Source organism: Pan troglodytes, chromosome 1 (assembly GCF_028858775.2).
Source record: "Pan troglodytes isolate AG18354 chromosome 1, NHGRI_mPanTro3-v2.0_pri, whole genome shotgun sequence".
Taxonomy (NCBI): Eukaryota; Metazoa; Chordata; class Mammalia; order Primates; family Hominidae; genus Pan; species Pan troglodytes.
The window spans coordinates 69761751-69778801 of record NC_072398.2 but is presented as its reverse complement, the minus strand read 5'-3'; the positions used below and the strand labels follow the sequence as shown (position 1 = coordinate 69778801).

Sequence of the window (17051 nt, the reverse complement as noted above, 5' to 3'; positions counted from 1 at the left end):
CTAATTTTTGTATTTTTAGTAGAGATGGGGTTTCACCATATTGGCTAGACTGTTCTCAAACTCCTGACCTTACGATCCGCCTGCCTCGGCCTCCCAAAGTGCTGAGATTACAGGCGTAAGCCACCGCGCCCGGCCACATTGAATTATTTTTGATGCATCAAGATTTTGTTTCTGAATACTTTTTGTAAAAGTCATTTAAATTATAAAATATTTTCATAATTAAAAACTTCACTTTTGAAATGTCACATTCATTGTTTTGTCATGTAACTATATAATAAAGGTTTTATTTTAATTTGTTTATACACTTATCAGAATTTTCTGACTATTGGCTATCTATAATGCATTTGACTAATGGAAAGGACACTTGCAGGAGACTTTCTTTGAAGAGACATCTTTTTCCTCCTGCTTTTGTAGATTCGTTTTGTAATGAAGGCCCACTCATTTGTCAGAGAGAACGTGCCTCGGGTACTAAATTCAGCTAAGGAGAAATCAAGTATGTAATTTCTTTTGTTCATTATTTCTTCCTCCCCTCCTCTCCTCTCCCCCTACCCCGTTCCCTTCCCTTCCCTTCTTTCCTTCTTTCCTTCCCTTCCTCCCTCTCTCTTTCTCTCTCTCTCTCTTTCTCTCTCTCTCTCTTTTTCTTTTCTTTTCTTTGTGAAATTTCATTAGTTTAAAGGATTATTGGCTGGATATGTCACCCTTTGTTGTTTTCTGGGATGTCACATTATATAATGTAGAGATTGTGTTTTATTTCAAATATATATGATCCATATTGATTTTGAGGACCACTTCATTGTTTCCTGACTATTCCGGCTTTGCCCTTGAACCTACAATTTTTAAAAATTGATTATCTTTTGCAACTTTGCATTATTTTTATGGAATGTTAATAGCCTCATTACACCTGTGCCTGCCTATTCTTTGCAAATTGTTGCTTCACACTCTAGAAGTTATCTCAGTCACAGGAATTACTTGGTTTAAAGAGATTGGTAATATTCAATTCGTGCAAGAATAAGAAGTCATTCCGGAGATCAGGAAAAAAGAACATGAGCTGATAAGTCATTTTATTCTTCCCTGTTCTGTGCTTCCTTATATTCCCCCCTTTATTTTTGCTGTGAAAAATCAAAGAGCCTTTGCTCTAACTATAATTTTCCTTTTCTAGGCACTGTTCCAATACCTACAGTCAACCAGTATTTGTACTTCTTATTTGCTCCTACCCTTATCTACCGTGACAGCTATCCCAGGTAATGGTACTGTGAAGCAGAAATGTGGTAAACACCAAAAGTGTGGCATGAGTGAGGTGGGATAGGTAAACAGCGGCCAGTTCATGTAGGGACATAGAAAATATAGAATGAGTTTTCATTTTCTGTCTGACCTGGGAAGCCTCAAATGGTGAGTAGAGAAGTCTAATTTGATTATAGTAATTCTTGACAGAATTATAAAGTATTTCATATGGTCATAAATGATGTTCTGTGTGTAAAACCATTAATTAATTAATTAATTTTTATTTTTATTATTTTTAATTTATTTTTTATTAATTAATTAATTTTAGTTTTTTCTGAGATGGGAGTCTTGCTCTGTCACCCAGGAGTGCAGTGGTGCTATGTCGGCTCCCTGCAACCTCTGCCTCCTGGGTTCAAGTGATTCTCCTACCTCAGCATCCCAAGTAGCTGGCATTACAGGTGTGTGCCACCACGCCCGGTTAGTTTTTTTGTATTTTTATTAGAGACGGGGTTTCACCATATTGGCCAGGCTGGTCTCGAACTCCTGGTCACTGCCTTCCAAAGTGCTTGGATTACAGGTGTGAGCCACCGCGCCTGACCAAAAAACATTAATTGTGAGGGTCTTTATTCAAGTTCAATTACTTTATTTAGAAACCTTATTTTTGTTTCTTTCTTTTTCAGGAATCCCACTGTAAGATGGGGTTATGTCGCTATGAAGTTTGCACAGGTAAGTTTTTGTAACTGCCTAAGGTATGTTGATTAGGGGATGGGGATTCATATTTATGATAATAATATAATCTAGTTAAATCTAATTGGGAGCTAAGAATGCTTTCTGTTGACATTATGCAGTCTTTTAAACTATTTCCAGTACGGTAAATGGTGTTTGTTTTGCCAACATCAAAAGTAATTTTCTTTAATAAAAGAATATATTAGGCTGGGTGCAGTGGCTTGCGCCTGTAATCCCAGCACTTTGGGAGGCCTAGGTGGGCAGATCGCGAGGTCAGGAGTTCAAGACCAGCCTGGCCAACATGGTGAAACCCCATCTCTACTAAAAATACAAAAATTAGCCTGGCGTGGAGGCACGTACCTGTAATCTCAGCTACTCAGGAGGCTGAGGCAGGAGAATTGCTTGAACCTGGGATATGGAGGTTACAGTGAGCTGAGATCACTCCTCTGCACTCCAGCCTGGGCGACAGAGCAAGACTCCATCTAAAAAAAAAAAGAGTGTATTATTTATAAAGTAATTCTAATTGGTTATTTCAGTAAGCATTAATTTCCCCCTTCCTTCCTGTTTTTGGGGGAGGTATATATGTATGTGGGTATAGTCTGACTCTTCCCCATTCCTCCTCCCACCTCCATCAGAATCATTAATCCTGGAAGATCCCATTTTAAATTATTGTCTCAATCAAATGCCCATTTATGAAGTAAGTTCTTTCATTATGGGTTTTTTGTTTTGTTTTGTTTTTTGAGAAGGAATCCTGCTCTGTTACCGATGCTGGAGTGCAGTGATGCAGTCTTGGCTCACTGCAACCTCTACCTCCTGTGTTCAAACGATTCTCCTGCATCAGCCTCCTGAGTAGCTGGGATTACAGGTGCCCACCACTGCGCCTGGCTAATTTTTGTATTTTTAGTACAGATGGGGTTTCACCATGTTGGCCAGGCTGGTCTCGAACTCTGACCTCAAGTCATCCACCCGCCTCAGCCTCCCAAAGTGCTGGGATTACAAGCGTGAGCCACTGTGCCCGGCCATGTTACGGGTTTTAAGCAGCAGGAAAACAGGTTCCAAGAGTAAGCTCTTCTAAAAATATCATTTGGTAAAGGGTTAGGAAAAGTGATGGTAGAAACTAGGCTTGAGTAATCTCCCTGAAGGATTATAGCAGTCTTCTATACTAGTGTTAAATGGAATACATATGTGAACATTACTGTAAGGGTCACATCTGTACTTTCTTTTGGAGAGAAAAAAATCGCCTTCCATCTTATTAAGCCATCGTTATTATAATTCTGTCTCTGTTATGTTCCAGGTCTTTGGTTGCTTTTTCTATGTGTACTACATCTTTGAAAGGCTTTGTGCCCCCTTGTTTCGGAATATCAAACAGGAGCCCTTCAGCGCTCGTGTTCTGGTCCTATGTGTATTTAACTCCATCTTGCCAGGTAACATGGGTACTTGTTAATTTGGTCATGCATAAATTCACGAGGTAAATAGAAAGCTATTGCCTATGAGCACCTTTGCTTTGCCTACTTTTTCATCTAAACTTCTATACATCTATGCCCATCTTGACCTCTTTTGCATCTACTTTATAAATGAAGTATCCTTCATCCAGTCTCAGGTCAGTCTTTCATCTTATGGCTTTCACTCAAGTTGTGCCTTTCTCTGACAGTGGACAGTCCACATTCATGCTGTGTCTTCCTGTTCGCTATTAAGTTCATTGTAATCTTGCTCCTGATTCCACCAAGCCACTTAAATGCCCCTTGTTGAAATTACTAGTAACTTGTAGAAATTACTTGTAGAAATTACTAGTAATCCATATTCTAATCCAGTGGATGGATTAAGACGTACTTTACCCCTTATCCAAGTTGACCTCCATGAAGCATTGGGTGCTGCTGACCACATTTTTAAATCTCTCTTGTCACTGTTTTCTTGCCTTTTTTTTTTTTTTGAAATCGGATCTCTCTTTGTCACCCAGTCTGAATGCAGTGGTGTCATCATGGCTTACTAGCCTCGACCTCTGGGGCTCGAGTGATCCTCTCGCCTCAGTAGCTGGGACTACAGGTGCATGCCACCATGCCTGGCTAAGTTTTTATTTTTTGGAGAGACGGGGTCTCCCTATGTTGCCCAGGCCATTCTCAAACTCCTGGGCTCAAGTTATCCTCCTGTCTCAGCCTCTCAAAGTGCTGGGGTTACAGGCTTGAGCCACCATGCTTGGCCTTTTGCCACTATTTCTTATTTTCCTCCCGTCTTTCCGACCATACCTTGATTTCTTAAATATATTTATTGCATTTTTTTGTCTATTATAGAGATATATGAGTACCTAGTACTATGCCAGGTGCAGAGGACTCAGAAGTGAACAAGAGATGTATTATCTTTACAGTCTGGGAGCTTTTATAGTTTCCCTTACTTTTCCTCTTTTCTTTACTCATTGAATGTTGGTAATGTTTTCTGTCATCACCTTCCCTTTCTTTTCTTCTCTTGCATTCCTCTTCCAGTAACCCTCCCTCACCAGCCCCAGGACTTATTTGAATGAACTCTGTATCTGTCCCTAAAATAGAATATGTGTTACATACTCGAGTGTCTTCCTCACTAGCTGCAAAGTTATTGAGTTCAAGGATTGTGTTTTATAGCCAATCACAGTCTCTCTCATATTGTCTGGTACATAGTTGATGCTCTATAAATATATATTTTTCAATAAATGAGTGAAAGAGGTGGACATATAAATGGATATTTTACAATATATTGTAATATGTACTACATAAGTAGGATAAACAAAATGCTTATGGCCTTTGTTTCATATTAGAGATAACATTTAATATTGGGTATTGAAAAATAGGTATTTGCCTGGCAGAGAATTGGTGGAAAGATCATTCTAGGTAGTGGGATGGATGCAAGGGCATGGAGCATTCTGGAATGGCATAAACCCAGTTGTGGATGATGTTTACATCACTTAGAGGGTAGAATCATTGGAGATATGTTTAGAATGTTATCCATGTCACTATGTTAACCATGTCACTATTAACATTTTGGACTGGTTAATTCTTTGTTTGGAGTGGCATTCTTCTGCATTGTAGCATAAACTGTTCAGCAGCATCCTGGCCTCTAACAACTAGATACCAGTGGCACAACTCCCTCTCCTCCAATTGTCACAGCACTGGTGCAGTAGCTTGCACCGGTAGTCCCAGCTACTCTGGAGGCTGAGGTGGGAGGATCACTTGAGCCCCAGGAGTTGAAGTTCAGCCTGGGCAACATAGTGAAACCCTGTCTTTTAAAAACAAAAAGTCTCTAGAATTTCAAATGTCCTGTGGGGGAGAGGGGGCAAAGTCTCTCCCAGTTTTAAACAATTGTTTAAGAGGGGGGTATGGGGGCCAGATTTTTAAAGGACCTTGGGTACTAAGTTAAGCCATATATTTAGGCATTTCTTAAAAACAGACTGGGTAGGCTGGGCGCGATGGCTCACGCCTATAATCCTAGCACTTCGGGAGGCTGAGGTGGGCAGATCACGAGGTCAGGAGATTGAGACCTGCCTGGCCAACATGGTGAAACCCCGTCTCTACTAAAAATACAAAATAGCCAGATGTGGTGGTACATGCCTGTAGTTCCAGCTACTTGGGAGGCTGAGGCAGAATTGCTTGAACCCTGGAGGCAGAGGTTGCAGTGAGCCGAGATCGCGCCACTACACTCCAGCCTGGGCGACAGAGCGGGACTCTGTCTCAAAAAAAAAAAAAAAAAAACCAGACTGGGTAATGTCATTTGTTGAACCCACTTTGAAGGAAGTTACTGTTTTAAAATTAAGATAATTAACTCCAAAAGTATATCATCTCTGGAATGGGTAAACTGGAATAATAACTTATATTTTACAAAATAATCCCAGCTAAATAAAATGATGTGATATAATTAGTTGCTTGGTATGTGAGCTATTTGGAAAGACTGTTAATATTGTTAATCTTATTTTTAGGTGTGCTGATTCTCTTCCTTACTTTTTTTGCCTTTTTGCACTGCTGGCTCAATGCCTTTGCTGAGATGTTACGCTTTGGTGACAGGATGTTCTATAAGGTAGTATATACTTAGACTTAGCTTTCTTTTTACATTTTATTAACTTCTTCATTATTAGTATTTTGACATTGTTGGCTAATGTCACCAGCCTTTCACACAAACATTGTGAAATAATTTTCTTTTCTACAAGTTTTGCCAGTATTTTCTGAAATTCGGTTACAGATATAACTAGCATAACCTTGTGTTTTCTTCTGTCTCTAGTATCTGCTCCCTTAACATAAGCACATGGTTTCTGCTGGATCCTGCAAGGATATATTGGTGATTCCAGTAGGAAACTGTTTGTTCAGAGCACACCATGAGACTTCCCTGAGTGTTCATTCGTTTGAAATGGACCGTCTAGTTCTGTAGGAATGACCTCAGCAAATTATTCCATTTAAGACAATTGAGCAGTTCATGAGGGAAATAACTTTTCCCTCTTTAGTTTTGAAAGGTGTTAATTTTGCTTCAGATAGTATCCTTATGCTTCTAAAGTTGGAATTAAGCTATAGAATTAGAGTCAGAATGGCTCATAGCATTCTTTAACCCTACCTAAAGCTCTCTTTGAGTTGTTTTTGGCAACACTCCAAGTCTACCACCTTTTTTCTCAAAGAAACTTTAAGTGTGGATTGCAGATTTTAGATACCTGATTTCATTCATCTGATCTTAATATTGGGAGCAAGAAGCATATATAGGGATACCAGGACTTTGAGGTAGCCACCATCTCACCCTGGATAATTTTGCCATTTATGGTAACCACCAAACAGCTCTCTAGTGTTAGCACTCTCTCTGGTCTTCATGACCATAGAATTTTCTCATGACATTCTAGCAGGGTAAGGGGGGTGGGGCTTACTGATTGCTGTTTAGATGAACATTAGATTTAAATGATTCTATGTGTTCCGTATGAACCTAGGAACTAAATCATATATAGTATGAGAATTCATGTCATATTCAACACTAATAACCAAAATGCCTTTGAAGATTTTTCTGTCATCAGTGTATGAACCAACAGTTTATCACAGTATAATTTGATTTTTCTGTTACATATGTTCTTTGGGAAGTCAGGGGGGTTTGCTTTAGGGTGGGATGTGTGTGTGTGTGTGTGTGTAGTTTTATACCTTTACTTTTTCCCTCAGGATTGGTGGAACTCCACGTCATACTCCAACTATTATAGAACCTGGAATGTGGTGGTCCATGACTGGCTATATTACTATGCTTACAAGGACTTTCTCTGGGTAAGTAGCAAGGTTTAAGTTGATATTATTTATGAAATGGAGATTCTTTTTCAGAAAGTATGAGTATTATACAGCTGGAAGAAGTTATATTTAATTGCTCATGAGGAAAGGGTGATAGTATCTTTTCAGTTTTCTTTTGAGAAATTTACATCTAGAAACCTGCTTTGAATGGTACTGCTTAGAAACCACTGTGTGTACACTAGTAGGTCTAATACTGTGTCTTTTGCTCTGAATTTTATCTTACATAGCAAAGTAAGAATGCATGGAGGTTGTTGGAGTTGAAATGATCCACCAATAATGGATAGTTTCTTATGAATCTTGTTGCCAACAAATAATCTCCCTTTGGTCTTTTTCATTCGTTTTTCATGGTTAAAGGTAGAGAAACACTTTTTTTTTTTTTGAGAGAGAGTTTCGCTCTTGTTGCCCAGGCTGGAGTGCAGCGGCATGTTGTCGGCTCACTGCAACCTCCTCCTCCCGGGTTCAAGCGATTCTCCTGCCTCAGCCTCCCAAGTAGCTGGGATTACAGGCATGTACCACCACGCCCAGCTAATTTTGTATTTTTAGTAGAGATGGTGTTTCTCCATGTTGGTCAGGCTCATCTTGAACTCCCGACCTTAGGTGATCCGCCCGCCTCAGCCTCCCAAAGTGCTGGGATTACAAGCATGAGCCACCGTGCCTGGCTGAGAAACACTTTTCTGTGAGAAACACTTTTGTGTGGATTTGTATCTCTCCAATCAGTGACACCTGGCTTTGAGACAGTCTTTAGAGCAGAATATACTTAGACTGATGAGATGTAATCTTGAATCTCCTGGTTGATAAACAGGTATCTAGATTACAGTTTTTATTAAGTGAGGGCACCATTTGGCTTAGTGACAGCATCTTATGGTGGAAATAGCATTGTATTAATATTTGAGTGCTAATTCTGTCATTCAAGTGTAGTTTCACATACGGATAAGGCAAGTCCCTCTTCTCCTTCTGAAATCTTAGTTTTGTTATGTGTAAAAATGGAGAGGACACTTGCCCCATCTACCATACAGTGTTACTCTAAAGACTGAAATTCAATATGTTTCATTTATATAGGAGAACTATGTTTTGTCAGTTGTAATAACTTACAAACATAAGTTACTGATATTTTTGAAAATAGACTCAGATATTTGAACAATAATAAGAGTTTGTAAGTGTATATGATTTGTAGTTATTTTAATAGACTTGGATTAATCCAAGGAGTAGACTTAGAAAATTAAGTACAAATACAATAGGTGCCTTTGGCATATAATTTTACATCCTATATAATCCATGCTTGCTTTAAATTTTTAAAAATTACTTTGTAGTGTTTTCCTTTTTCTTTAGTTTTTCTCCAAGAGATTCAAATCTGCTGCCATGTTAGCTGTCTTTGCTGTATCTGCTGTAGTACACGAATATGCCTTGGCTGTTTGCTTGAGCTTTTTCTATCCCGTGCTCTTCGTGCTCTTCATGTTCTTTGGAAGTAAGTATCTTGGCATGCTGTGAGTACTGGGTACTATGCTAAAAAAGAAAACCAGATAGAAAGGAAACTATAAAATCAATGTAGGAGAACTAGATAGTAGTAGTAACATTTTAAGGTAGTACTTCTTTATCAGATGGTCAGAATATTGACTTTGAATAATTATACACAGCTCTGTCTCAAGATATTTACACTTTGAAGTAGGGAAATGAACTAGGTAACCTCATGAAGACCATTGATAACACTGATTTGGTAGGTCATAAAAGTTATCTATATAAACAGCTTTCCCATTCGTAAACATTGTCGGTATGCACCCCCTAGAAAACTGACAAGTTTTTGAGTGAGTAGAGAGGGAAAAGTTGGAATATGAATATTCTAATTCCATGAAATATATATACACATGTTCTGAAAACACTGATTTCTTGTCAGTTACTGATTTTAACACTGAAGCTTTATTTTTCTTTATAGAAACAGTGACCAGAATAAAAAAATATATAAACAGTTGTTGCTCACTGTGATTATTAAATAACAGCAGATACCTGAGGTCCCTCATCTTCTGATAAATTATGTTTTGATACCTGTATATTTCTTTCTTTCTTTCTTTTTTTTTTTTTTTTTTTGAGACAGAGTTTCACTCTTGTGACCCAGGCTGGAGAGCAGTGGTATGATCTCAGCTCACTGCAACCTCTGCCTCCCTGCTTCAAGTGATTCTCCTGCCTCAGCCTCCCGAGTGGCTGGGATTACAGGCACACACCACCACGCCTGGCTAGTTTTTGTATTTTTAATAGAGATGGGGTTTCACCATGTTGGCCAGGCTGGTCTCGAACTTCTGACCTCTGATAACTGTATATTTCTTTGTTGCCTTCCTATTTTTAGTGGCTTTCAACTTCATTGTCAATGATAGTCGGAAAAAGCCGATTTGGAATGTTCTGATGTGGACTTCTCTTTTCTTGGGCAATGGAGTCTTACTCTGCTTTTATTCTCAAGAATGGTATGCACGTCAGCACTGTCCTCTGAAAAATGTGAGTCACCAACCTGGTTGGAGTGCAAAAGAACCTGTTTATTCTCTGATTGTGAGAGTTGGTGGGCAATGTTGAGGAGCACAGTAGTGGAGATTATGATGAATTAGTGTTAAAGAGAGGGAAATGAGGAGTAAAAGCATTAGTTTATTATCTGATCTTATTGTACTTGAAGTTTTTCCTTTTGTTTACTTTTCTTCACATTTAACTCTTCTAGCTTTTGGTTTTCTTCTTTTACTCCCTTTTCTTCAGCCCCTTCTAATTTCTTTTTTTTTTTTTTTTTTTTTTTTTTTTTTTTTTTTTTGACTGAGTCTCACTCTGTCGCCCAGGCTGGAGTGTAGTGGTGCAATCTCAGCTCCACTGCAACCTCTGCCTCGCGGATTCAAGTGATTCTCCTTCCTCAGCCTCCCGAGTAGCTGGGATTGCAGGAGCATGCCACCATGCCCGCTAAATTTTTGTATTTTTAGTAGAGATGGGGTTTCACCATGTTAGCCAGGATGGTCTTGATCTCCTGACCTCATGATCTGCCCACCTCGGCCTCCCAGAGTGCTGGAGCCACCGTGCTCAGCCAGCCCCTTCTAAGTATTCTCCAGGGTTTTCCTAATGCCATGTATGTCCCTACTACCACCACCTAAAACATACCTTTTTTTTTTTTTTTAAACCTCTTTCTTCTAAATAAACTCTTGTAAAAATATTGGGCAACACTGAGATCCTTCCATTTCTCTTGATTCTATTTTTGTTTTTGGTAATTCAGGTTTCATTTATTCTTAGGACTTTAGTTTTTAGCTATACATGGGTACAGATTTTAGGAGGATGGCTTTTTTTTTTTTTTTTAAGAATTTTATTTTCAAGTAACACAGTATAGGACATAGAAATTTCCCAGCAAACACTCTGGTTAATTTAATTGATGTGATCTGGTTAATTAGATCTACTAGCACTAGCTGAAAGTACTGCTTATAGTTATGGATAGAATTTCATGATGGAAACACCCTAAGAAGTAGGATTTCCAGGTTTTTTGTGCATATAGGGTATGTCCTGTATTTAACATTTTTGTCCTGCCTCCTGTATTGGGTTTCTTAGAACACCCCAAATGTCCTATATTCTGCTTTTTTCAGTAAATTACAAAAAATATGGCAGATAGAGCTATTTGTCTCAAGTTCATCTCGGCATCCTGTACTTGTATTTGCTAAATTTGGTGGCCCTACTAATAATTCATTCAATCCCTACAACCTTCCAGGTTTGGAGGGGATGCCTTCTTGATTTATATCCTGGGTATTTCTCATAGGCATCTGTAACTGAAGATGTCCATAATGAAATTAATCAGTTTCCTCTCCAAAGCTTCCCCTCTTTCTGTGTACCCTATGTCTGTTAGGCTGCCTCAACTCTCCCTCTTTATTTCATATTAATCTCCTTTGTTCATCTGAAGTAATTGCTCTTGACTGTCCCTGGTCACCTGGATTCCACATGTCAGATTTTATTCTCCTATCAAAATCCAGTTTGGATGCCACATCTTCCATGATGATTTTTCAAATGCTTGCTTCCCTCTCTTTCCTATTTCTGAACTTTTGTAGTGCTTCATTTGCTCCTCCTTTGATAGTTCAGTAATTTTAAACCTTGTATCAGTCATTTTTATATATATGTCATTTATGTATATATTAGTCATTTATATGTGTATATATAATACATATTTATATTTATACATTTACTAATATATACTAATATTTAGTACCTTAAAATCTAAATGGTGGTTTTATATATATATATATATATATATATATATATATATATTTGTCGTCCTTAACCACCATTTAGATTTTAAGGTACTAAAAGTAGGGCTGTGCTAAAATAAAGATACAGAAAGAGATAGTGCCTATTTAGAAACTGGTCAAACTCCACACAATTGTGTATAGTTTACTGGACTTTAAAAGCTTTATGTGAAGCACCTAATTGAATAAATCTGTGTTATAGATAAAAGTACTGAACATCTTTTGAATTAGTGAGCTGCTTATACCTTGAGGGTTGTTGAAATGGTGGGAGGCATTTTAGAGATGTACAATGTATCATATTAACATCCCTGCCTATCTCCACACCTCCTCTACTCTGTACACAAATTATTTTTCCATTCTTATTTTTCCCCACTGCAGCCCACATTTTTGGATTATGTCCGGCCACGTTCCTGGACTTGTCGTTACGTGTTTTAGAAGCTTGGACTTTGTTTCCTCCTTGTCACTGAAGATTGGGTAGCTCCCTGATTTGGAGCCAGCTGTTTCCAGTTGTTACTGAAGTTATCTGTGTTATTTGGACCACTCCAGGCTTTACAGATGACTCACTCCATTCCTAGGTCACTTGAAGCCAAACTGTTGGAAGTTCACTGGAGTCTTGTACACTTAAGCAGAGCAGAACTTTTTTTGTGGGGCTGGGTAGGGGGAGAAGGCCGACTAACAGCTGAAGTAATGACAGATTGTTGCTGGGTCATATCAGCTTTATCCCTTGGTAATTATATCTGTTTTGTTTCTTGACTCCGTCCAATCAGAGAATAAACATCATAGTTTCTTGGCCACTGAATTAGCCAAAACACTTAGGAAGAAATCACTTAAATACCTCTGGCTTAGAAATTTTTTCATGCACACTGTTGGAATGTATGCTAATTGAACATGCAATTGGGGAAGAAAAAATGTAGAATGATTTTTGCTATTTCTAGTAGAAAGAAAATGTCTGTTTTCCAAAGATAATGTTATACATCCTATTTTGTAATTTTTTTGAAAAAAGTTCAATGTTCAGTTTTCCTTAGTTTTTACCTTGTTTTCTCTATAGGTCATGATTTCTGTGAAGCAAAAAGATGCCTTTTACCATGAATTCTTGAGTTTACATCAATAATATTGTATATTAAGGGGATCAGAAGTAGGAAGGAAAAAATAAGAGATAGCAGAGGAAAAAGAAAAACATTTCCTCTTATAACTTCTGAAGTAATTTGTAAAAAAGATTTGTAGAGTCAATCATGTGTTTAAATTATTTTATCACAAACTTAACATGGAAGATATTCCTTTTTAACTTTATGGTAACTTCTTTGAAGTTATTTAGAAATATCCTTTGGAACAATTATTTTATTGTCTAATAAATATTGACTTCTCTTGAATTATTTTGCAGACTAATTATATTAGTAACATAAGTATTAATCACCTCCACTCATATTAAAGTGATCATTAAGAATCCAGAAGCTGGCTTCTGCATTTGCTCAGTTATACTTTTAATGGTAGTATGTTTTTAGGTGGAATAAATTAATATGTGATTAGTTTCAAGGAAATGTACTCTATTATGTAATACTTCCATTTTATAAGATGCCCATTTCTAATACAATGTGTGTACGAATTATTTGTATGTATGAGGTATGATTGTAAAGATTGAGCATTGGAAGGGGTATCAGAGACCATGTAGTTCAACTTTCCACTCAAAGTAAGATTTATGAATTATTTAAATGATAGTTGTTACTTGGAACAGCCACTTGAGAGGCTCTCTTGGTATTGTTTGGAATTGTTTTAAAGTCAGTTTGAGTCTCACAAGAAGGTAAGTAGAGTTTCTTAATAGTCACAACTTAATTTGAACCACAAGTATCCAGCTTAATCACGTATCTTACTCACGATACCACTGGTCCAGATGAGTTTAGGTAATTTTCAAACATTAAATCCAACTTCAACGGAAACAAATACACTCAAGGGAAGTTATTTTTAAAAAGGTACTCTGCATGTTCCCGCAGTAATGTTCTGCACAACAGTATTGTAATTGTAATGGAATCATAACCTCCTAACTAGTTTGCTTTAATATGGCTTGTAATTCTTGACATTTTTCTTAAAATTAAAACAAATCAGTCTCTTGAATTTATAACTGCATTTTAAATATATTGGGGACAGATTGCGCTGAGACCTGGTTATGAGCAAGCCAATCTTTTGAATCTAGAGAATGGAATTCTTAGGTTTATATTTCTGTTAAGAAATACTATAAATATGACTCTTATGAGAAGACTTTGTTGCTCTGTAGTGTTTCTGAATACTGTATTTGTTGGATTGATCAAGGCTATTTTTCAAAAAGCTCTCTGCTTCCTGTTTGTTTGTTTGTTTGTTTGTTTTTGAGACAGAGTCTTGCTCTGTCGCCCAGGCTGGAGTGCAATGGCGTGAACTCAGCTCACTGCAACCTCTGCCTCCCTGGTTCAAGCTATTCTCCTGCCTCAGCCTCCTGAGTAGCTGGTATTACAGGGCCACGCCTGGCTAATTTTTGTATTTTTAGTAGAGATGGGGTTTCACCATGTTGGTCAGGCTGGTCTCAAACTCCTGACCTTGTGATCTGCCCACCTCAGCCTCCCAAAGTGCTGGGAAGACAGGCGTTAGCCACCGTGCCCGGCCTCTGTTTCCTGTTATTAGTGATTTTCCTGCCCAAGATTGCAACAACAAATATGTAGAACTACAGACTGTTTAGAATGCTGAGACTGTTCTAAGAAACTTTCAAAAACAGTAGCACTTCAAGGAATGGTCACTTTCTATGAAAGAAACTGGTTTGATAGCCATAATCTTATTGCTAGCTGCTTTTAGCAAAAGTCTTTTCTTGAAACCACCACCTATACTCTTTAAACAAATAAAAACTAAAATCTCTTGCTAATATTTCAGGAAGATTTATTTTTTCTATTTTGCTATTGTGGCGAAAATTATTTTCAGTTATAGGATACTTTTTTCCTTCTGAAAAGTAATAAGCTTAAAGTTTTTGTTTCTGTAAGATGTAATGATAGTAACTATTATTTTGGGCATATTAACCAACAGAACAATTATGTAGTATGTATATCACTTTCTCATTAGATCTCTAACTGACCTTCTAGTACCTTTATGTGTGAGGATAAATTTGTTAGATCCTTTTATTCTCAATCTTGGATAATGATGCAAAATGCAATTTTGTTTTGTTTGTTGGTAGATTCACATACTAAAACTTTGCAGGTAAAGTTGCTTGCCTCATGTTAGAATTTAATTAGAAAACTGAGGCTGCCTTTTTTTTTTTTTTTTTTTTTTTTTTAAGACAGAGTCTTGTTCTGTCGCCCAGGCCAGTTTTATTTTTCTTGTACAGATGGGGTTTTACCATGTTGCTCAGGCTGGTCTCAAACTCCTGGAGTCAAGGGATCTATTTGCCTCAGCCTCTCAAAGTGCTGGGATTACAGGTGTGAGCCACGGCTCCTGGCTCCTTGCTCCAGAATCAGTTTTTTAATGGAAGATAGCTCATACTTTGTTTTTGTTTTTAAAGAGACAGGGTCTCACTCTGTTGCCCAGGCTGGTAGTAGCGTGATCATAGCTCACTGCAGTCTCAAACTCCTGGACTCAAATAGTGCTCTGGAATACCTAGAACTACAAGTGCCTACCACCATACCCAGCTAATTTATTTGTTTTTTTTTTTTTAGAGATGGGGGTCTCACTATGTTGCCCAGGCTGGTCTCAAACTCTTCACCTCAAGCAAACCTCCCACTGCTGAAAGCTTTGGGATTACAGGCATGAGCCACCATGCCAAGCCCATACTTATTGTTAATAAAGTTTCAGTGACTTGCTTACTAATCTTATGCAAAATTTCATGTAATTTATGTAATACTACATAACAATGCTACATATGGTATGTACACATACACTGTATACACACAAAGGTCTGTTCTGGGTATTTTATGTATCTTATCTCTAGGCTTTATGGCTCTGAAATGGAGGGAACTGGACATAAATGTTTTGAGGAATAAAGTGAATGTTTTTTGTTTGTTTGTTTGTTTTGAGACGGAGTCTCAGTCACCAGGCTGGAGTGCAGTGGTGTGATCTCAGCTCACTGCAACCTCTGCCTCCTGGGTTCAAGCGATTCTCCTGCCTCAGCCTCCCGAGTAGCTGGCATTACAGGTGCCTGCCACCATGCCCAGCTAATGTTTGTGTTTTTAGTAGAGATGGGGTTTCACCATGATGGTCAGGCTGGTCTCGAACTCCTGACCTCATGATCTGCCAGCCTCAGCCTCCCAAAGTGCTGGGATTATAGGCATGAGCCACGCTCCCGGCCAAAGTGAATGTTTTGGGTGAAGTTTATATAAGGATTTGACTTTTGTATCATTATTAAAGTTTCTGTCAGGTAATACAGTGTTGGCCCTCTGTTGAAATAAAATGTTACATATAGCTGGGTGTAGTGGCTCATGCCTTTAATCCCAGTACTTTGGGAGGCCAAGGCAGGAGGATTGCTTGAGCTCAGAAGTTTGAGACCAGCCTGGGCAACATAGCAAAACCCTGTCACTACAAAAAATACAAAAATTAGCCAGGCGTGGTGGTGCACGCCTGTAGTCTCAGCTACTCAGTGGGCTGAGGTGGGAAGACGGCTTCAAGCCGGGAGATGGAGGCTTCAATGACCTGTGACCTGTGATCACACCACTTAATTCCTCAAAACATTTATGTCCCAGTTCCCTCCATTTCAGAGCCATGGGCAACAGAGCGAGACCCTGTCTCAAAAAAAAAAATTACATATAAGCCCGGTTTAAAGAGAGGATAATACGCAACCACCCTAGTTGAAACAGAGTGTATCACTTCTTTCCCACCCTAAATTTAATGCCTAGTTTGAAAATCAGTAGACAATAATAAAGTTGATAAGCTTTAGGTTGGTAGGAAAGCTATGTAATCTATATAGTGTACTAAATCCTTATATGTTTTTGGTAAAAAAAAAAAAAAAAAAGACTTTAATAGCTAATTTGGACTTCAGAAAATGGGTTAATTTCACGAGTGCATATCACTTTTGACTATATTAGTCAAGCATATTATTAAAGTTTAAAAAACTCTAAAACTTCTTCTGTACTGTTTTTTTCTTAAGTGCTCTCTTCCTTATTTCTACATTACTACATTCACATTTCTGCTGTCAATAAGCCCTAATGGAGTGATAAACTTTAAGCTAGTAGATACTGCACCATGTCTTGTGGTGGTGTTTTCTTAATGAAATGGAAGCTGTACTTCCTGTTTGTTTTTAAATACTTTTGAAACAGACAGTTCATGTACCCCATCATTTAGAGATGAAGTTTGAATTTCCATGGAAAAAGGTGCCAATTTTGGATTGGGAAAGGAGCTGAAGCCCCAGTCAAGACTTTGCCATTTGGGGTAATGCAGCAGATTCCTGTGTCTGTATCTTTCCAGTGTGTGTGTTAATCCATAGTGTTCTGAGCACCAGAAGGGTCATGTAAATCTGAAGTTGTTATTAAAGGTTTTTCTATAGTGAAAGATGTCTTTTCTGATTCATTCTTGTATGTTACTTTCCTGAATTGCTATTCCCTCTGCCCCCTGCAAGTCCTTGTCTGATCACTGGTACCAATAC

General features: G+C 38.1%; 1 protein-coding gene across 1 annotated transcript in view; it reads left to right on the top strand.

The window, feature by feature from the left end:
• Nucleotides 1-12834, top strand: part of SOAT1 (sterol O-acyltransferase 1) — a 60813-nt gene extending 47979 nt beyond the window's left edge. The window contains exons 8-16 of the mRNA XM_514030.6: nt 415-493; nt 1160-1241; nt 1902-1947; nt 3242-3371; nt 5888-5985; nt 7098-7196; nt 8547-8682; nt 9556-9701; nt 11843-12834. Of these exons, the coding sequence (XP_514030.2) occupies nt 415-493; nt 1160-1241; nt 1902-1947; nt 3242-3371; nt 5888-5985; nt 7098-7196; nt 8547-8682; nt 9556-9701; nt 11843-11899 (873 nt within the window). The 3' untranslated portion in view covers nt 11900-12834. The remainder of the gene's footprint in view (nt 1-414; nt 494-1159; nt 1242-1901; nt 1948-3241; nt 3372-5887; nt 5986-7097; nt 7197-8546; nt 8683-9555; nt 9702-11842) is intronic.
• The last annotated feature ends 4217 nt before the right edge of the window (nt 12835-17051 follow it).